This window comes from Peromyscus eremicus, chromosome 6 (assembly GCF_949786415.1).
Source record: "Peromyscus eremicus chromosome 6, PerEre_H2_v1, whole genome shotgun sequence".
Classification (NCBI taxonomy): Eukaryota; Metazoa; Chordata; class Mammalia; order Rodentia; family Cricetidae; genus Peromyscus; species Peromyscus eremicus.
In genome coordinates, this window is record NC_081421.1 from 82,646,865 (window position 1) to 82,669,125 (window position 22,261).

The following is a 22,261-nucleotide window of genomic DNA, read 5'->3' on the forward strand; positions in this document are numbered from 1 at the left end:
AAATGTTTCTTTGAGGTATACATGAGCATTTTGAGTGCCTGAGCATATATCATAGGTATAATTCCAAACACAAAGTGATTTTGTCCAGGCTTATTTGGACTGTGAAGCAAGCAGATTGTTAAGGAAGAAGTATTTTTTTTCTGATCAGATTGATGCATTGATGGTCATCCTTCTCTATGAGGACGACTTCACTCCCTTCTGAAGACCCTCACGTAATCTGTGCGCTTCGTTAGAGATGAGCTCTGGAGACACACTGCACTCTGCCTTACCTCCCATCTCACCAGCAGGCTTATATTTTTATGACATGGCAATGCAAAGAAACTGTCCCCAAACATGGATATCCAGCTGGTTCTGGTTTCCAGAAGGCTGACCAAGGTGGCATGCTGCAGAGACCTCTATGACCTGCAGTTCTGGGATGTGTCAGGTTGCAGTCGTCTCCTGTGTCACAGGTCTCCACACAACTGGGCTTCAACACAGGTTTTAGTGCTAGCAGACTTTGGGCTTGGAAGCCAGTATGCACTGGCTGGCTCACCTTGTAGCTTGAATTAGATCTCTCCTTGATGCAGTTTTGATGAACTTTGCTCTTCGATTGCCACTTTGTTGTGAGACTTTGTTTAGGAAGTGACTTTTCCCTTTCCACAGATCTAACATAAGGCCAGACTATGCAGACTCCAATTTCCACGACTTCAAGATGTACACCTTCACTCGGGTGACGTCCTGCAGAGTCTGCCAGATGCTCCTGAGGTAAGCTTTCTTGTCAGGCCTGTTTTCCAGTCTAAATGAACTGCTAAGTATTTAAGACTTTTTAGCAAGCTACAAAGGTGTCCTGAAGTAGAGTTGTTACTTTCCCACTTGAGACACAGTAGGTCCTTGCTAGCCTTGGACCTGTTCTGTTTCCTCGAGAATCCCATAGTGATAAAGATCTGATGGTACTTTGGACAGCATCGTGATCTCCTCTTCCTAGTCCTTGGACTAGTGATTTTACAAAGCACAGCTTACACATTTTAATACACATTCTCCACTTTTACCTTGCAGGGGAACATTTTATCAAGGCTATTTATGTTTTAAGTGTGGAGCAAAAGCACACAAAGAATGTTTGGGAAGAGTAGACAATTGTGGCAGAGTTAATTCTGTTGGTAAGTCATGTTTATTGTTGGGATTTTGTTTTTAATGAGGACATAAAACTTACTAAATACAATTAAGGCCCAATTTACTCTTAATATGTGTTTATTGGAACATGTCTTTTTGAATACATCATTAATAAGTACAATTAGAAAATTGTTTAAGATCTGTGTGACTTTTCTACATGACTTGGTTTTAAACTATTTAATATTTATTTGACTTTTATATGTACTTGGAAACAGAGGTCTTCAGGATACACTTGGATGGTTTCATGGCACTCCTTTCATTTACCTCAGTCCCAAAATATATCACCAAATTATTTGAATACTGCCAATACAAACAGTAATGAAAACAAAAGAAAAAAGAAGATATTCTTCTATCTTGAGCTCTTAAACTTTTTCTCTTTTAAATATTTATATCAGATTCGTTATTGGTTCCAGAAGCAAACATTACACAGACTAATTCAAGAATTCATGAAGTGAATACATTATCATTTTCCACATTAAACAAAGCATATATCCTTTGGATTTATGTAAACATTTTCTGCTTGATTTTTAAAAATAGCACTCTATGCTTGTTGTATGAGCTTGTTGCAAATTATGCATTCAATAGCCTTTGCTGCTCTCTGCTCCTCTTGGGCTGTCTCCCTTCTCTTTCTTTTCTGGCCTCTTTATTCTTTCTCTTTCTTCTTCTTTCTCTTTGTCCTATTCCCCTGAGTTCCTCTGTGTTTTATCAATAAGACCTTTCAAAATCAGGAAGAGTTTTTGAACACAAGAAAGGATCTTTAACAGCTTGAGTTCAAAAGGTAGCCATGTCAACCTTTGATTTTCCCAGAGGAGAAGGTGGACATTGAATTATTTTGGATAATGTGAAGAAGAGTGTAACAGAAAATATCTTATTTCAGAGCTGAGTTCAGAAAATGAACAGTTGTAGAAAAGGTGAAACCTATTCGAGGGCTGAGATCACAGCACAGCCCTGTCCCTCTGCTCCTTCAATAGACAACTTCAGAGGGCCCCCTGTGCCATTCTCTGTGCCATGCAAGGACAATCGTGCTAGCAAAGATCTTGACATTGACTGAATACCTCCACTGTGTTGAGTATTGCCATATCCTATAGAAAGTATTTAGTTTTTAGAATAGCCTTTCCCATGGCCAGTAAGCTCAGAGGGCTTCTGCTACTTACTGAAGGAGGTAAAGTGAAGCACATAAGGTTACCATTTTCATCAGTCTGAAGGTCAGAGCAGTTTACAAAGTGGTGAAATAAACAGCAACACTATACATTATGACTGTTATTCTTCAACCATCAGCCTGATACGGCAAAACCTAGTTTTACTGTTTCACCCTTACACATCTTACTCGTCAGTGAACATTCTGTTTGCTTATGATAGGCTAACACGCTTGCAAAAGTCCTGTAGTTTCAGATTTGAATGTCCTGAATTACTGGATGAGGGCCAGATGTTCTTAGTGGCCACACCTGTCCTCCCCATGTAAGAAAACAGGCTTGTAAAGAGTTGAAAATAAGGCAACTGAAGATTAAGAGTGATAGTGTCTGGTCGGCTCCAGATAGTGAGACACAGAGATATCATCCATTAAAAGGTAGCAGCATTCTTTAAATTCTGTTTTCGTAATTTACCATAAAGCAGAGAAAGGGTTGTTTTTTGAAACCCTGACCACATTACATGAGCACACACCCTTGGGCTCTTGAGTCTCTGTCACTGCTCTGAATCCCCATATTGACCTACAGTCTCCCCCACGTTCCACATCCACGACTTTCTCCTCTTTTCTTATGTCCTTTCCTGCTTCAGCCTTTGAAGGGGTGAGTGAGTGGCACTGAATTCTCATAGTTCACTGGGAGTATGACATGTTAAGAACCTGATTACCAGGCTTCTCGTTTCCTTCAGACCAGGCTTTGTAATTTAGAGGCCTCATCTTCAGGGTGAAGGGGCTCTCTGTGATCACTGCCTCAGTACTTTTCTCCCCTGTCCCTCAGCAGGTGCCCTCTAAACACTGGAAGACATTACACTCTGTTCTCAAACTCACCCATCCCTGGACTAGTGTATGCAACCGCTGTGGATAGAGTATCTGAACTGGAAGGTCTGCTGGGAGTGCAGTAGAATAGACGTTATGTTGGGGCTATGGGGAAGCTACGCTTATGTTCTCTCCTCTGGCCTGCTGAGAATCCCTGAATGCCGTGTTTGGCATTGAGATTTCACTGTTTGGAAATTGCACATTTGGCAATTCATTTAACCTAACTTCTGCAGTATCTGGGGTGACACAAGCTCAGGGCAGGGAGGAGGAAACACAAGGTGTGTTTGGGGGTAGAGACAGGGTTTACTTGAGTGGGAAATTTGTATGGAGTGGAGTGTACTGCTTAGAGACCTTGACTTTGAGGAAAATGACCCCAACAGGCAAATTGAAAACAAGTAACTAGTGTTGATTTAAGGCAAAGTTAAATGCTTATGTAATCATTTCCCATGTAACACAAATCATGGTTTGAGACTCATTCTTACTTTATAGGGGTTTCTAGTTCCAAAGCTTAACCTAGTCTAACTATCTTCTCAAGAGACAGGGAGATTCTGGCTGGTTGGTGTGAGTCAGGAGCATGTTTGTAGATCAGGGCACTCTGATGAATATGGATGGTGACATTGTAATAACCCTTGGACAGTTGTGGAAGGAGACCAGGATGTTTTCATTTGAATTGGCCGTACACACAGAAAGAAGTGTGGAGGTGAAGAAGCACAGGGGTACAGCATGATAGAGTCGACCAGGATCTAAATGAAGGCTAGAGAATCCCTACTGTGCTGTCATCGCCACATCCTTGCACCCTCTGGCCGTCTCACCACAGCCCTTGCCTCTCTCACTTTTTCTCATTGGAAACTGTTAGCCAGTCTCCTCAATACTCTTTCACACCCCATTATCCCACAGGCAACCTTTGAAGATCCGACTTATTTCTCTCACTTAAGTTGCAACCCATATCTAATGAAGATTAGTGTTGGCTCCATCTCCATATAACATGTTTCCTGAAATCTGGATTTAACACCTTCATCTTCAGCTGACATGTCATCTGCCAGTTGCCTTCAAGTAACCTCCAGTACTGAGTCCAAAGCCATTTTCCCTATCCCAATACATGCTTCCTTAACTTTTTATCCACATACTTACCCAAACCCAGGTGTAAGCTCTTTACCCACCATTCTTTTCCTATCTTGCTTAGAACCTACTTGTAGCAGGCATCTTATAAGTTCTTATTAATAAAATCAAACCTGAGGCCAGTTATTGGTGTGAACACTGGAAGATCAGAGAGACAGAACAAGCCACAGCTAACCTCACCTGGCCAACTTCTCAGCTGGTCTTCTTTCCTCAGACTGGAAGCTTCTGTGTCCTCATCCCAATGGCTCTCAGCTGAACTGTGCTGCTAGAAGCCTGAATGCTTAACCAGCCAAATCTTCTAGTTTCTGGTCCTCACACCTTATATACCTTTCTGCTTTCTACCACCACTCCCTGGGATTAAAGGCTGCTTTCTGGGATTAAAGGCGTGTGTCACCATGCCTGGCCGTTTCCAATGTGGCCTTGAACTCACAGAGATCCAGAGGGATTTCTACCTCTGGAGTGCTAGGATTAAAGGTGTGAGTGCCACCATTTTCTAGCCTTTGTATCTAGTGGCTGTTCTGTCTCTTACCCCAGTTAAGTTTATTAGGGTGCACAATATTTTGGGGAACACAATACCACCACACCTACTGCTATAGTATTGATTTAAATGGAAATCTCATTGTTTCTATTTTTCCGTTCTGCTTTTCATCTTTTTCCTTCTATAGACTTTCTGAACGGGTCTTTCAAAATCCATTGTTATTATATTACTCACTTACTTCTGTTCTTTCCATTTCCTACAGAATACTATCCAAGCTTTCCCTCCAACAGCTATAACACATAGTTCTGGGTCATTATCTGCCCCCTTTTGACCATCCCTTAACTTTCCCAGCTGACATTGAATTTCTGTCTATTCATAGTTCTTCAACTACTTTTCTCAAATATCTTCTTTGTTTCTCTTTCAGTCTTCCCTTCCTCATTCTGTTCAGTTTGAAGACTCAATGCAAATATTACCCCACTTGGAAGACTTTCTGGAACTCTGTACACATGGCCTTTCTTAGTCTACCAGTTGTCTGTGTTTTCCTGGCATCTTATAATTAACTTTATCATAGCATTTATCACATTTATTATAATTGCCATCTGGCTGATCTCTCTAATTAGGCTCAACCATATGCAGTTGATATTTTGACCTCAGGGAAGACTTGGTGTGTGGATATGTGGCTGGATAGGCCACAAGAGTGATAGACAGATGAATGAGTCAGGTTCCTGGGCCCTGAAGATCATTATCATCTTAGATCTAGAAACAGTGTGGAAGTTTATGCAGGTTTGGGTTCCATGCTTGTGGAGGTAAGAGCTTGATAAGATGGTAGACAAATGAAATAATAAAAATAAATCCTCATTCTGTGACTTACTGGCTTATACTTTAAGAATGAAATAAACTAAGTAGACCTTTTACATTCCTTTCTGAGTAGTTATGCAAGGAAAGACTTATGCCCCAAGCATTGATTACCAGGCAGTGCACCTGGGGTAGGTTAGTGAGAGACAAGCAAATGAACCAGCTCACACAGCACCTGGTGCTTAAAAAGAAGCTTCTTTCCTATAAATCTACTTCCTGATCCAGCCAGTTCCATTGTTAGGATTCTTATTTGGCTCTTATTGCTACTTCTAGATGGAATATTCCCTCTTTTCTCCTTAGCAATCCCAAGTCAGCCCTTCCTTTTCTTAGGTCCTATCCCACTTCCTTGCCAATCATTAACATCACCTTGATCACCAGATGGTCATGTGAATTCAATTCTTTAATTAGCTTAGAGGGTAGGACTCATTTAGTTTTCCAACGTTAGGCTGTACTGTGATAGGTGATACCCCTACCCCCCACCCTAGTCTCTAGTAGCTTTAAAGTTTAATTGAGTGAACACACACTGTTTACTGGGAATTCATAGGTCCTCCAGAGCAGGTCCCCCACCAAGTTTATGGCCGTGCAGTTCCATCTGTGCCTACCGGCATGACAGGGTGGCAGGTTTTCACACACATGTCCTGGAAACAAACATTTTTTTTCATCACTGCCATTGGTGAAAAGCACATACATGGCCCCAGCTCAATGATATGGGAAGCTGGATTGTAGTGGAAGCTGGGGCTCCACTCCAGGGAGCATTGTTGTCTTTGCCCCTCATACTTATATCTGCCTTGGTGTAGAAGTGAAGGGACATGTGGGGAATATGTTTCTTATCTTTTGAATCCATCCTTTGTACCAAGTCCAAGGGTAGGACACTTAAAATTAGGCTATCACTTTCCCCACAATAGAACTATTTCAGTATAAACACAGTTCCAACAATACAATATATGGCTAAACATTAACCACCAGGCTTTAAAAGATCTCATGCACTTTCAGTTGTGGACGTTAGCCTTATTGTTTAGATGTTGTCTTCTCTTGGTTTAGAAACCTTTTATATTTCACGCTCTGTTATTCTTCAAATCTATTGAGTCTTCATTCACCCTGGAAATAATAATTACTTGGCAAAAGATACAGTGCATTTTTGAATGAAGCAATCTATTCACATTAATACATGACCATGACAGATTATTACCTTAAGTATATCTGAAGTATGAGAAAAATATGCATGTATTTCTTTTTAATAAGACAAAATATGCAACTTGAAAAGAAATTTGAAGGTTGGCTAGTTAGTTTGCACCTTAATGCCTGGGGATTTGCATGGACATAAATAAAGGCCAGGAAGGAAATTCTGCTCTACATCTTTTGTTGAACTCGACTTGACTCCTGCATGTTCACTATAGAAGCTTTGATGATCACCACTCACACAGGCTCTGAAGTCTGTGCCAAACTTTCCAATGATAGTAATGAATAGGTATAAGCGCCATTATATGAGACTCTTAGCAAGTTACTGCAAAGCTGATGCAATTCTAGGGTGGTGTTTCCTTCTCACAGTACACCGTGGGGGAAGGTCTAATCCCAGACTGCAAACTTCATTTATGATCTTGCTTGTTAGTAACAGATGACTAAGCCCCTTTGGTCTCCTTCCTACCCTGATAGTGATCAATATAGCATACAGCTTTTTTTTTTTCATCTTCCAGATTAAATAAAGAAAGTAGCATTGGATGCAAGTATCACTGGAGCAGACAACTTTGGTTTAATGTATCTTTTTCTTCAGAAAGAATGCAAGCCTCAGCTGCTCTAATATTTAACCGAAGCAGGTCCCCATTTGCTTATCTGTTTAATTGCTCCTTTATCTAGGTCAGCTGCTGCTCCTGCTGCTGTCATAGCTAGCTCTAATAGAAAGGAATTTGCCTTGGTATCCAAAAACTTAAACCTGGGATATTGTTACCTAGAGCCTATACCACAAATTGGCATCGAAACAGGCTCTTTTATAAACAGCATTGCATATTTTAAGATGAGGTGTAACTTGTAGAGTAAAACGTTAGTTCAGCCTTCTACCATCAGACATTTTTATCTTGTTAATTGAACATAAACTGAGCCTTGATCACTGATTTCATTACCAAGAGGTGACTTTGCTTCTGTGTAAGGGAGCTTAAACCTTTTGTATAAATGAGTCATTTTTTTTGATTCATCAAGACAATTTTATATGCAAGAATAGTTATTTTACTTTTCACTTGACAGTTGGGGTCAGCTTAGTGATATATTAATAATTGTTAAAAATAAAGAATTGGAAACTGTTGTGTGATTAAATTCAAGTTGAAATCAAAGCTTTTCCCCCATGAATTATATATAGCTTGTAGCTTTCTGTTCTTTCCCAAAACACCATTGTAGATCAGAGCAGTGAGTATAGCATTCACGTACCATCTTCCTAACGTTCAATCCTGTCGTATGTTTCATAGCAATAGCATGTTAGCCATGAAGGGTAGGTACCTTCCATTATAAAACCTGTAATTGCTTTTTTGTGGCCCTTCTTATGACAACCAATCTTACTGGGCATTAGTTTGTTTAGTCTTAAATAGAACTTCAGATAAAAGACAAAACAAATTGTGTAATAAGGTATGAATTGAGAGCCACCTCTATTGGAAAAAACAAACATAGCAGGACTGAATTTGGTATTTAAACAAGCATATTATGGAATGTGAATCCAAAACTTCAGCGAAAATCATTTATCATCCCCAAATATGCCCACTGAGCTCTGCTGGCTTTGGAGATGGAATTTGGCAAAGGCTCCAAGCACCGTAGTTACAACCACTTCTTAGAATTATATTAAACCAGTTGAGACACGCTGAAAGAATGCAAAGCTTATACCCCTTGAGGGTCTGTAAGTCACCATCTAGAAAGGTTCCTGAAAGGGTAAGAACATTTAATAGTTTGATCAATAGGAGCCTGAGAAGTAGGCTGCAGGATAAGGACAAGTTGAGGATTAAAAACTTTTAGAAACTTGAAGAATTGCATAACTATTCTGAGAAAGTTCCCACGAGAAAATAAAAGAGAAAGAGATTTTTCTTCATCTCTCAACCATCCTTCTAGGTCAGACTTCAGCCAGTACTTGAAGATAACCAGCCCTTATTATCCAAGACATAATTGCTGTCCTATCCACACACAGAATTTTCTACCAATACAACCTCCTGCCACAATAGATTTGGATTCATACCAAGAGACAGTAAAGGATAAGACTGGAGGCTTCACAATGAGCTCAGCTTTCCCATAGAACCCTTCTTGGGGAAGTTGATCCGTTTTTCCAACATGAAGAAGTTTCATTTTGAAATATACCTGAACTAGTACAGTGGTTGGCTTTGTCTCTCATGTTACCATTGCATTATAAGTTAATGATCTGTTGAAGTAATGTTTATGTGACCTAAGATTATGTCTATAAAGGAGTCAGTCCAGTTTAATGTTATTGTAACTGTCAAAAAAAAGTATGGGCAAAGGATCCTGGCTAAGAATAGATTATAAAACAGAAAATTACTATACAGTATGACCACATAAGAACTCAGATTTTAAGAATGTATATTTGTGTTTTATCAAAAAGAGCCAGTTCAGAGTACTGGCTACTCTGTGAAGAGTCTATGGAAGTAAGGAGCCCACTTCCCTAGTGGCCATGAAGGAGAAGGGTCAGCACCGTGTCACTGCTGTTACCTTGGAGCTGGAGACTCATCCAGCTCTGAATCCCTTCCTGTTTTCTTAGTTGGTTTACACTGAAAAGCTTTGTATAATGTGATTCTTAGTGCCTCAGCTCAGAGTGGTGAGGAAAACTGATTATCTTGACATTACCCTAAAGCAAGCAAGCAAGCGAGCAAGCAAGTGAGCAAGCAAGCAAGCAGGAGATGGTGAGAAGAGGAGGAAATGAAGGAGGGAGAGCATATTGAGTAGACTGAGTCAGCCTAGTCTTAGTTGTTTTTCTCTGGTATTAGTCTGATCCGAGCCACCCCAGACCTTTATGCTTTCCCGAGTTCTGTGGTTGCTAACACTCAGGCCAAGAAATGGCTGTCTTGTTTGTAGCCAGCCCTACATCATGAGAGGGGAAGGGCTTGGGAAGGAGGACCTTCTGTTCCTCACATGAGGAAGAGGTGCAGTTGTACCCATAGTAAGGTAGAAACTTTAATCCTGTTGCTTCCTTTGCCCAAGCAGCACCCAAAGAGCCCTCCTGAAGCTGAGTGATGAACACTGCCACAGGGCAGGTGTCAGTTTTACTCAACAAATAATACATTTGAAAAAGATTGTAAAAGACCTGCTTCACAAGGATCAAAACACTCCCATGCAAAGAACCAGAAAAGAGGGATGTTTTGAAATTAAAATTAAGGCATATTAAGCAATGAACTCCAAATGTGAAAGATGTGAGAAGCCTCCATGTCCGGATCTCTGGGCAGTGCCCGAGTTTTCCTTATAATGGGAAGCTTAGGCTCTATTCTTGTGGTTTATGATTGGTACTTTTGGCTGTTCATCTAACTTACCAGTGGAAGAAGGTGGTAGTTTAGGGCATCCTGAAACATACAGGATTTTCTGGGTACACCAGTGAAGTGGGGACTCCAGGTGTACTTCTAAGGAGACAAGCTTAGGGGCTGGGAGGATGGTTCAGCGGGTCAAAAGCTTGCTGGGCAGGTATGAACATCTGAGTTTAGAACAGCTCTGAACCCACATCAAGGCCAAATGTGGTGGAGTACCACCGTAACCCCAGCACAGAGAGATGGAGACAAGTGGATCCTGGGAGCTTGCTAGCTAGTCAGCCTGCCAATCTGCAGTGGTAAGCTCTAGGTTCAGTGAGAGGCCCTGGATCAAAGAGTAAAGTGGAGAAGCAATGAAGGAAGACATCAGGTATCAAACTCTGTTTTTTACCACACACAGGTAAGTTTATCCACGTGGATATACCACCACTACGGGCAACACACACACACACACACACACACACACACACACACACACACACACACACACTGTAAAAACATGGGTAAAACCAAACCATACCAAACCAAACCAAACCAAACAAAGCACCAGAAAACCCAAGTTCAATTAACCAACATTCTGAGTCTGGCTAAAATATAACTCTCACAGCCTCCCTTCCCAGTTGGCTCTCTTAGGCCTTAAATATTCTGTCTCCTGAAGCGTGTTTCTATAGGGGAGAAATAGAAGTGGGCTAGCCTTTCTGTCCAGGAATACTCCTTTGTAAAGGCTGATTTCAGGCCTGCCAAAGATACCTTCAGAGGAGGCAGTCAGTCATCTGTGAAGCTAGGGTGATGGGGTTTGAAATTGACAAAGGGGGGCAGACTGAGCTTTTCTCCTCTAGAAGGTGACTTTCTGCTCATGGAGCTTCCATTGCCATTAATCTGGAGTTGTCCTTTAAAATGAAAAAAAAAAAAAAAAAAAAGAAAAGAAAAGAAAAAAGTGAAAGCCCGCAAAGGGACCTCCTGTTCCTTGCCCCAGGCAGTGTTCTTGTGTAAGCAGACTGTTCCAGTAGGGCAGGTGTCCTGGTAGGAGCTGTCTCTGTGAACTCTGGCCCTGTGGTTTCTCCCAGCCTTTTAAGGAACTATCCCACAGTGCTCCTATCTAGGCCTGCCTTTGCTTGTCTTCTTTGGTTGCATCTGTTTTTCTCCCCCTCAGGTCCTTTCTTAGAGATTATTTTGGATGGGAATAGTGCAGGCATGGGCTCTCAGTGGTGAGGGATTTTTACTCTGTCTGGAGACGACGTTATAACGTGTTTAGATGCTGCTAGATGTGGGGAAAGGAAGTAGAAAGGCACTCATCAGTTTTCCATCTGCAGTGTGTGCTCATACTTACTCCGCTGTCCTTTGGCCGCTCAACCAGGTTACTCATCTGAAGGTCTCAAGGCTCTGCAAGTGTGAATTAGTTTTAGGAACCAAACTATAGGGGGAAAAAAAAAAGATACTGTGTCTGTTCATAAATATCTGAAGTAAAAATGAAACAGTGTTGGAACTGAATTCTGACTGAGGTATTTTTTAAAAAAAATTCTATCTGTAAGCCAAAGTATAGTCTATCTAAAATAAAAAATATGATTACCAGTTAATGGCAATTTTCTCATGTGGAATGCTATGCTGTGCTAAGTTTGCGGTTGCAGGAACTAGTCCACACAATACCACTTAACAGTGTGTTTAGATGTTAAAATCAGATGTGTTGAAAGAAAGACTTGCAACTCAGGATCATGCATATATATATATATATATATTTAGTGCAAGTCCTTGTTTTAAAGGAGTTTTATGAGGCCAGATTGACATGCCTTAATAAACAATTGAAAAAGTTAAGCGTAAGCCACAAGTCATTTAGAAGTATGAGTCACTCTCCTGACAAGCCAATAAGGTAAGAGAACCCGGGTTGCAAAACAATTACTAGCCCAGCCCGAGGGACCCTGGAAATGTATTACAGGTATCAGTTAAGAAAACAAAGCGGTAGTGTTTGGCCACTCTGCGGAGGACAAGCTAAGGCTGCTCACCAAACCGAACGACTTCACTGACCATGCCAATTTTTACATTTGTTTCAGAACAAGGGCCATTCAAACCACCAGAGGTAAGACTGACATTTAAACTTTTTATGGAAGCGTTGCATTTCAAGGTGTTTGCTAACTTAAGCAGGCTCGGGCTCTTACGGTGTTAAATGTGCCTCTTCTGATGGATAGAGTGAAACAGAAATGGAGGGAGCTGCCAGGTGCTTGTCAAAACATGAATGGAATCGGGCATTTTCACAGTTGTTGTCTGGAAGCCTTGGGTTGAGGAGAAAAGTGGATATTTTAGTCTAATACTGAATGAAGTAGGGGCTCTGTGTGATGGGAAGGGTGGCCCTTCTCTCGGAACAATGGCAGACCTATCGCCCGCCGTGAACTGCTGCTTCACAGCCCAGTAGTAATCTGTGAGAATTCTGCCGTAGTTCCAAGATTATAGGTTCAGATTTCTAGTAGCTTCCCCTTCCCCACAAACTTGGTCAGTATTGTGCCCCACTCATCAAATCAAGCTCTGATAACATCTCCTTTTGGTTTAGCATGGCCTGACTCCCAGTGCCTTAACAGTATGTAGTTCTTGAGTATGGCTCTCAGAATAAAGTAACTTCAAAAACGGAAAAGAATGTAAAATATGACAGATTCCGCACCACCATCATTTTGGCTGTCAATCAAAAGTAACACAAATTTTACCTGACTCTGCAAAAAATACCACAGCAAACATTTAAGCTAAAAATTAGCAGAGGGAATTAAATATAAAATGGATGTGAAGTGAGTAAAAAATAAGGTTACCTGAGAATTTCAGAATGAAAGAATGGCAGTCTATTTACTGAACTGATTAGCACATTTATCTGTCTTTGAAAATATCTCCAGTTTCAGCACCAAAAAGTATAGTAAAATAAAATGTCTCCAGGCCAATAATGCAGCTACATTATTGCTATGTTTTTATCAGCTAGTATTTACATAGTTGGTGAAAATATGAACAGCACAGGGAAATGCCTCCAGAGGTCTCTGTCTCTCTCCTTTAGTGTATGTGCGTAACTTCTGCATGCAGTGTGTCAAGGGTGAGGAATGAGGAACCTTGTGAGAGATGCAGCTACTTAGTGTGCTAGTTTGGGGGGGGGGGTCTTGGGAGCTAGATTTTAGACGAAGGAATGTATAATAAGGCAAGCATATTTTCTGAAAATAATAGAGCATAATGGCTTACTGCAGGCTAATGCCAGTTACCCTAAATATCTGTTACTGTTTTTTAGGCAGGGAGGGAAGTTTTTGTATCAGGGCTGTCAGGATCCTTCCTGGAGTGCATGATCTTGCTAAGCATGCTGGTCTTAGATTGTTGGGAAGGATGCCATGTGGAGGCTCAAGCTTCGACTCAGAGGTAGTTCACATTCATCCTATTAGACGTGGGTATTCTTTTGTCCTAAGAAAATGATTTCATTTGATTTCAAGGAAGTAATGTGAAGTGGGTGTATTTGCAGATGGAAAGTGTGCTAATAAGAAGTGGTTAATCATTCTAACATGATATTAAATAATTCTCTCAGACACATTTATACCCTTAAAATTACATGTGAGCCTATTAATAAAAAGGAATTAATTTTCATGTTGAAAATTTAAAAATGTAGCGTCGGTGTTGTAGTGATTGTCTTAGCTTTTGAATGTAATAAGTGCAATTTTCATTTAATGTGTAACTTCACTAATAACCTCCACTTTGTCTGGATAGAAGATTACAGTATATTCTGAGGCTAGCCAAGTCACTTGGAAACTGCTTCATTTTAGGAAGAATTATAGCAAAGAATATAATATGAATAATGTGGTTTTATTTTGTTTCCTTTTTTTTTTTCAAACCTCCTTCCTCTCCTGTATTGGCTTAGCATTCTCTTTCCCCTTTAGTGCCGATGGGTGTATGATTATAAGGTTCTGTTTTAAAATTTCAGCTTCATTCTCAAGGCAGGCCAGTTTTTCCCATAGCCACAGGATCCTTAGGCTTGTGTAGCTGTCTGGGGGTGTTCACCTCACATGTCATCTAGGTCTTCATGGCTCCTTCTGACTACACAAAGCAAGTTTATTCTTCTATGCCTACTCAGCCACTTTCCACCTATTCCCTGTTGTGGAAAAATTAAAGCTAGCGTCCATAAATGAAGGAAGCTTTCCCTTGTGTGGTTGGTGAAAATCCACAGAGAGAATTATTTTCCCCCAAAGATGCAAGAAAACCAGGAGAGTTTCAGATAATAAAAGTATTAAAAAAATAAAAAAAAGACAAGACAGTGAAACAAGACATAATTACCTTATTATAAATATAAAGCCAGGTTTGCCTCCCCAACCCCTCTGGGTAGATCAAAGGGGAGTCCGACTCCAGAGTCATGACTTTCGTGTCCCTGGGCCTGTGACTTGAGAGCTCCCAGAAGAGGCAATCATTTATGACCTTTGTTTCCCATCTTCTACCTGCAGACCAGGTCTACCCAGCCCCGTCTGGGCTTTTGAGAAAACAGGTGCAAAGAGGCTCTGTATTAGAGTCAGGGACATTAAATTATGCATTTCAAAAAATTTTTAAAATATACGTTTTTATTTTTTTTATGATAGAAAATGTTTTTGAGGTGCTTTTAAGTATAGTTAATCATAATTTTTTCCAAATGCACTTTGTCTAAAGAGTTGAGGTTTCCTTTGGTGTGCAGAATTTCTTTAATATATAGTTTGTTTTGCTGCCTGCTTCTCCTACAGAAAAGTTTCTGTTTTGAGGGTGAGTGACTTACATGACTTTCCAGAAGGAAGAACATAAAGCAGTCAGTAGGGCAATTGGGATGTAGGCATGCATGCTTGCAGTCAGTCATGCATGCCTGTCGTCTCAGCTCTGGGGAGGATGAGGCAAGAGAATCTCTTGCATGTTTGGTTCAAGGTCAGCTTCAGCAGCAGAGTCTTGGGTTCAAAACCACAACAAGATATAGAAGCTATAGTTTCCCAGAATACATTAAGTTTATATTTTATATAAAGGTAATGACGTTAGGAACACTGAGGAATCACTTAATGATTCCAAAAGCTTAAAACAAATGAACTATCACCACCATCCCAACCAAGTAAACACTAGTATAGTTTTTCCTGGAAGATGGGAAAACCCAGCAGAGCTGTTTTGATTTTGAACTTAATCTCCTTTTCTATATGATTATTAACCACATTGTGTCACCTACTTTAATCTTAAACTCAAGGCAAAACAGGCAAAGACAGTTTCTGTTGTCAGTTGGGAAGGTGATGGTGTTGGTGGGAAGCATGGACTGGCAGGCTGGACCTCACTGTTTGTTTTCCTGTTGAATCTATCATGCGTTGTATTGCTTGGGGCCCTTTCTGTAGAAAGCTCAAATTTTTTAAATAAAAATTTGAGTGAAAAAGAGTTTGTCTTTGACATCAGTTTTCTTCCGTATTTTCAGAAAGGGATCTGTAGCCCTTGGGCCTTCCCTTTTTATATCTTGGCCACCAAGTAGCCCAGGGCGCCAATTCCTCTCACAGTGGTGCCTTATAATGGTTTTCCTAGCATAGACACTCTGCTTGCTCAACAAAGAGTCCATGCAGAGTTTAACGATCCTATTAGTCTTTTACAAATACATTTTGAAAGTAGTTGGAGTGAAAACAAAAATTACCTGCTTAAAGTTTATTTTATTTGCTTTACCTAAGAACCTTAGAATCTTCAGGATATGGCTTTGAGCCCTGGAGAAGGTTAAAAGACCCCATTTCAACATTTCAGTGATTTGACTTATGAATGAAATCAACCTGAGAAGCCACCCTGAGAAAAATCCACGGCTATGTGTGTTTCTCAAAGTGAGGGATCCTCTGACTGTACACGCAATGGCAAATTTCAACACACATAAAAAGCAAATTCCTCTCATGAAAGTCTCCATGATACAATGGTCCTCCATGCAGCCACGTCTGCTGTGTAACAAAAATTAAAACAAATCAATCCTTCATTAGCGAGATTACTGCATTAATTATAGCTAAGAATTCAATGCTTGTGAAATCAAATGGTAACCATGCATTTTCAGATTTAAAAATCCCTTGTCTGGCTTTCATAGCGTGCAGTTTTCCTTAGGAATTCCTTTTCTGTAATAATTGATTTTGTGCTTTAGTTAGCTGCATGTATTTTGTTTTTTAAAAAGGTATCAAGATACAATTCCTCTGTAATTAAAACACATTTTATTTAAGCATTTTCTGGAGCCAGGGCTTTGGGCCTTTGGTTTGAGACTGTGCCTTCTTCAATCACTGGTCTGTCAAGGCCCAGAAATAAATACTTGAGTTAGAATTTTTACAGATCTGCTTAAGACTGTGTTATTCATATTTCTTTGCTGGGAATATTTTCTAACCAAAAATGGTTCTATGGGATTAGTCTTCCTAGTTTCTGTAATCATAGGATTTTAAGAAATATTGGGTCAGAATATATATATATATTAGGCAAATAAAAGTATTTCTGTTTGTGTCAATGGTTTATAAAATGTAATGATATTCTAATGGAAAACTTATTGGGGGAATTATATTAAATTATAAATACAAACATTAAAATCATGTTTTGTCCCATTTAGTCATGTTTTTAATTGGAACTAAGGCAACATCGATTGCCAGAGCATCAATGTTATGATTTTATGCCATATTACCAATGTGTCATTGTGTTGTTTTGTTTTATTTTTCCACACAGAAACGGACGAATGGACTCCGGCGAGCTCCCAGACAGGTGGACCCAGGTGTGTTTCTCATTATATATTCTATGATAACTCCAGTTAAGTGATTATGAAAGTATATGGGAATTGCTGTGAGAAGTTGGCTGCATGGCTGGCCTTTGTTCCCATAGTTCAGTCTATACCTTGTGACCAGGAGGTGAAGGTCTAAAGTGCAAATCATTCCCGGGTGACTAACCCCCAGTCTGTGCACTTTCCACAGTTAGCAGGTGAGCTGGTTATTTGCTTACTGAACAGCCTCAGGGTGCCTGCATAATGCTAACATACCCAGCACCCTCCCCATTTTCCTCCTAAATCAGGTAAGAATACCAACTAGCTCACTTCCACTTAAAAACAGTGTGTTCCAAGAGGGTAAGGGAGAGCACACAACTGCTCCTTTCCCCATTTGGGGAAGTTTTCTTATTCTCCATCTGTATGATTTTATATCAGGAATATGGTTGTCAGGACACCATGAACTGTGTCCTCTGGAGACCAGTGATTCGGCTGCAGAAAACGGTAGTTTTCCCTAACATTGTGGTTTGCCCCTATCATTATCTTAATATAATCATTTTTTTTATCCATTAAGAAGTGCCTTCTGCAGTTTAATCACTGAACATTTTGTTCTGTTCATGATCCCATCCTTGGAGGTATAAAAGGTATTCATAGGTACAGCATCCACATATGTGAATTTGATGCAAGTCCATCAAGTAGCCTTTCTGGGAAATAGTCTGGATTTCTGTTTGGCGTTGTGTTCTCATCATTGGCGCTGTTCATCTAGCTGTAAAGAGGCTTTTTCAAAGCATAACGTCTTTTAACTGAAACCACACCCAGGCTGGCCCTGCCGGTTTATGAGATGATAGAGATTATGGAAGCCCTGTTGCCTCTGGCTAGAAATTGCCTCATTTACGTCTTGAGATCAGTTTAACTCTTTTAACTACAGAACAAAATTGATGCCATTAAAAACATAGGGTTCCATTTTCCTTTTTAATAGCTCTGACTTTCCCAAGCCAGGATCCTTTGCGGGGGTCTGTGTGACGACATTTAGAAGAGGTATCATTTGTTGTATTTAGTAGGACTACTGTATGGTTGTGTGATGTGTTTTTTGTTTGCTTGTTTGTTTTGTCTGAGCTGTATTTCTATTTCAGAAAACAATCTGGCTTTTAAAAGTGTTATTTTGAAATTTCTTTTTCACCTCTGTGCATTTTTATTTAGACTGTTTCCTCCTAGAGAAATGCATTTATTTATAGTGTCAGAAGATGCACATTTAACTCTTCACAATTTACTTCACAACCAGTTTTCTATAATCTTTTAAAGGAAAATATAGTGACTCTTCAGATTATAAATACAACCAAGTAGATCAGTAACAAAATAAATTCATACCACTTTATCCTAAAGTACTGTATGAATTTACAAATATACAAGAAGTACTTCTGTACATTTTGGAATATTTTCCTGTAGATATGATGTGTGTATGTGAGTATATTTCTCATTCTTCACACTTCTGTGAAGAAGCAGATAGCTGATGATCTTGTGGTTGAAGCTGCAGTGAGGTTCTCCATGTTCCTCGCCTGAGCCACTCCTGGATTTAGGCCTGAGCTCCTTGCGTGGCTTGGTTGCTTTGGCATCTCTGCCTCCTTCTGTTAACCTGCAACGCCTCTGTGCTCAGAATGAACCCTTGTTTGCAACTGTCTTGTGATCAACTGATGTAACTGTCATTTAGCAGACTTTCACAGTTCTTGGGAGATGCTTATCCAAGACGTTTAAAGAGATATCCATGCAACTGAGGCAGAATGAACAGAGAACTTCCTAGGAGCATTGTCTGCCATTTGTATTTTGCTGTGGAGGGTCCTTTGACCATCCTATCCTCATTTCTAACTAATATAATTGGCTTGTCTAAGTCCTAATATCCTGATTGCTTTCTAGAATCCCATAAAGGGTGGATTGTAGAAAAATAAACTATTTGAGGGGATCAAGTGTACTTACTTCATTGGGTTCAGATTTCAGAGTCATGTGCAAAACTAAATCACACATGGGTCTTTTGTATTGGAAAAGGACAGAAGATTTAATTAACTTTGTTACACGAATTAGTGAGTGACTGTGTATTTTTTCCTTAGGTTTTGACTCTTGCTTTTTATTTTTATTTATTTTTTAATCATTTTGGATAAAATATGATGATACCACTTTCCTCCCATCCCTTTCCTCCTTCTAACCTCTCCCAAGTCTCCCTGCTTCAATTCCTTCCACACTCCCCCTAAATGATAGCCTCTTCTCACCAATTATTATTATTACACTATTGTAACAATTATTATTGTTAAGCCTGAGTCTGTTTATGTTCTTTGTGTGCATATGGTTTCAGGGCCGATCACTTTGTATTGGACAACCAATTAAGGGGCTCATTCCTGGGAAAGGCTAACTCTCCCTCTCTCAACAGTCATAAGTTACCTATAGTTCCTTATCAAGGAGTGTGATCCCATAAGTTCTCCCTACTTCCTAGTTAGTATGTCTATTGATATTGCCACTGTTGAGATCTTGATTATGCAGCCATTTCTATGGGAGACTGATTCACCACAAACATCATGATGTAATGGCTACTGTGATCTCTGTACCCCATCTTTTATGTTGGTTTCTCAGCTATGGAGGCAAGAGCTGAGACATAGATGTATCCATTGGGACTGGGCTCCCCATGATCCATTGATGTCTTCATTGTGTCCAGTTGTGGTTTTATGTGATGGTCTCCACTTGCTGCAAAAACAAAACAAAAGTTTCTTTGACGAGAGGTGGTAGCTACACTTAACTGTGGGTGTGAGGATAAGACTTAGAATGTAATTGAGAATTATTCTGGTCTAGCAAAGTGACTGCAGTAGATTCTGTTCTAAGATCCATGACCTCACCAGCCTTAGGAAGTCAACTAAGTTTCTTGTACCAGGCATGGCTCCCTCCTGTTAGTGGGCCATAATTCCAATTAGACAGCAGTTGATTACCACCGACATATGAGTGACACTTATTCCACCTTTATGGATATCTTGCCATGCTGGTTACTGTTGTGGTTTCATAGGTGTTACAGCTGGGTAGGACTATTAGTTGCTTCTCTCCCTTGGCAGCTTCCAAGTATTTTCTGGTAGCATGGAAGCTAGGCCACAGGAAAGAGGTTTTCAAGTTATATCCAGCTCAAATAATCTAGGTCCTGTGTTCTTAGTGTGCAACGTTTTCAGCAATAGGGGCTTACCTTCAAGTCCTGTGAGGAAACCAAGGACAACAGCCATGGTTTGGGGACTCAAGCTGACTACCCTGACTAACCATTCTAAAGGAGATTTCTTGTGCCTGGTACTGGTTTTTTTTAATTTACAATTCTTGTGGGGAATATTGTTAATCCTAGTGTCATAACTTCCTTTAAGGTGTGTGTGTGTGTATGTGTGTGTGTGTGTGTGTGTGTGTATACACTTATATGTATTGTATATGATTTTAGGTAAGGGTGTTTAATTCAAACCCTTGAGGCTTTATCAAACCAACTTGGTGACGCTGTCCCTTTTCCCTCTTTCTCCTTCTGTATTGACCTCCCTCCCACTTTCCCATTTGGAACCCCTCCCTCCATTTCCCTTTTTTCCCCACGTCATATCACCTGTATCGTGCTATTCTCTTACTGTTTGAATTCTGCCTGGTGACATAGTAACAAGCCATGTCGTGGCCTGGTGTTGGGAAGTGTGCCTCTGAAACCTGTTCGAACTTGAGGCTGGACTTAGCTCTTTGCATGCTGCTTCCCCTCTTCAGTTTGCTTCCCCTCTTGAGCTGTGGTGTTCATATTTATGAAAGAAGATTTGTAAGAATACCTGCTTCACAGGTGTTGTGAGTATGATGTGAGGACTTTTGAAAGTGCTTAGTAAATGGTAAATACTCATTGGTAGCAATAATTATATTGATTAATTTGTCCTACAGCAAGTGATTTAATATTGGACACTTTGTGAAGTGGAGAATCAATATTTGCAAGTTAAATCTTTGAAAAGAGATGCAATTATATATTGAATTTATATGGAATCAAGAAGTTGCAGCCTGCTGTGGTGGTGTACTTCTTTATTCCCAGAACTAGGGAGGCTGAGGCAGCTTGATCTCCGTGAGTTGGAGGCCAGCTTGGTCTACAGAGTGAGTACTAAGTCATCCAGAGCTACATAGTGAGACACTATTTTGAAAAAGTAAACAAACAAAAAGTTGTATAATCATAGTAATTTTCATATTTCCCTTTATTTCCTGTTTGCCAAACAGTTTTTACCATCTTTTGATTATCTTTACTAAAAGATGCAAGAAAGAGAGATGGTTGAGAGTGATTTATTTTGGGTATAATTGTTATAATTTTTTATTTCAATTAAGGCAATGAAAACTCTAGTTGAAATTTGTGTGTGTGTGTGTGTGTGTGTGTGTGTGTGTGTGTGTGTGTGTATTTCTATCACAACCCCCAAAACATGAGAGCTACATGTTTGTGTTGGGGACTGGCCTGACACTTAAAACATTCTACTATAATTGTACCTAATCTTTATACACCATGTTCACGACAGTTTCACTCTTTTTCCTTGTTCTGTACTGGGCTGAGAATTTTTTTTTAATCAATTTTTAATCCTAACTGCTTTACAGATGTAATAATATGTCAGATGTGAATTCTGGTAGCTCTTTTGAGTCACTTACTTATAACGTGTTTTCGTCAGTTTGTACCTCTCTGCCTGACACAGATGTTGGTATCAAGACAACAACACTTGTACCAGACAGATCAATTATTTCAGGAACATGGAGGTGCTGGGCCTTTTTCAAGAACATGAGATTGTAAGTCTCAAGTAAATTCCAAGCACTGCTGTAATATTTTTCACCTCAAGTGGCACTCAAGTTCAAAGTTACCAATTAAATTTTAATACTTAGATTCAAAAATTTCCTTCTATGTTAGTAATGCAGATTTAAGATTGATTTCTGTTTACATGCAGTATATCTGTGTGCCATAGCATGTGGTCTTTTCAATTTAGACTTTTGTAAAATTGCCATACATTCATGGAACTTATAACCTCCTGTGTGTGAGTCCACAGTCATTAACTTAAAAAAAAAATCAGGTTTTTGTTCTTTGTTGTGCTGTCAAAAGATTAGATGGAGAGGATGGGAAATGTTTTGGTTGCTTTCTCTCCTCTGAGCTTAAGCTGCTTATGTGCACTGTTATAAACTTCTCTAATAAATGATCAGATAATGGCTAAGTGGATGAATCTTTTCAGAGAGCAAAGGCTCATTGTTGCCTTTGCGATTATAGAAACAATACCTATGACTTGGAAAGGCTGTGTCCTTATACCCTTAGGAGGGGTCTTAACCATTTCTTAGCAGATGCATCTTCAGTGATGTTCATGATCTCCTCCAGATGAGCGGGACTGATATTCACGTTCTTCCTGTCTTTATGTGAAGAATGGATTAAAGTAACCTGTCATCATCAACCTCATGCC

The 22,261-nt window shown here is 39.9% G+C and overlaps 1 protein-coding gene across 2 annotated transcripts in view; it reads left to right on the forward strand.

Annotated features, from left to right (window-relative positions):
- The window catches only part of Vav3 (vav guanine nucleotide exchange factor 3), a 341,908-nt gene that overhangs the window by 215,507 nt on the left and 104,140 nt on the right, over positions 1-22,261 (forward strand). For both annotated transcript variants that reach the window (XM_059266122.1, XM_059266121.1), the window contains exons 16-19: positions 643-744; positions 1,036-1,136; positions 12,151-12,176; positions 16,778-16,823. In XM_059266122.1, the coding sequence (XP_059122105.1) occupies positions 643-744; positions 1,036-1,136; positions 12,151-12,176; positions 16,778-16,823 (275 nt within the window). The remainder of the gene's footprint in view (positions 1-642; positions 745-1,035; positions 1,137-12,150; positions 12,177-16,777; positions 16,824-22,261) is intronic.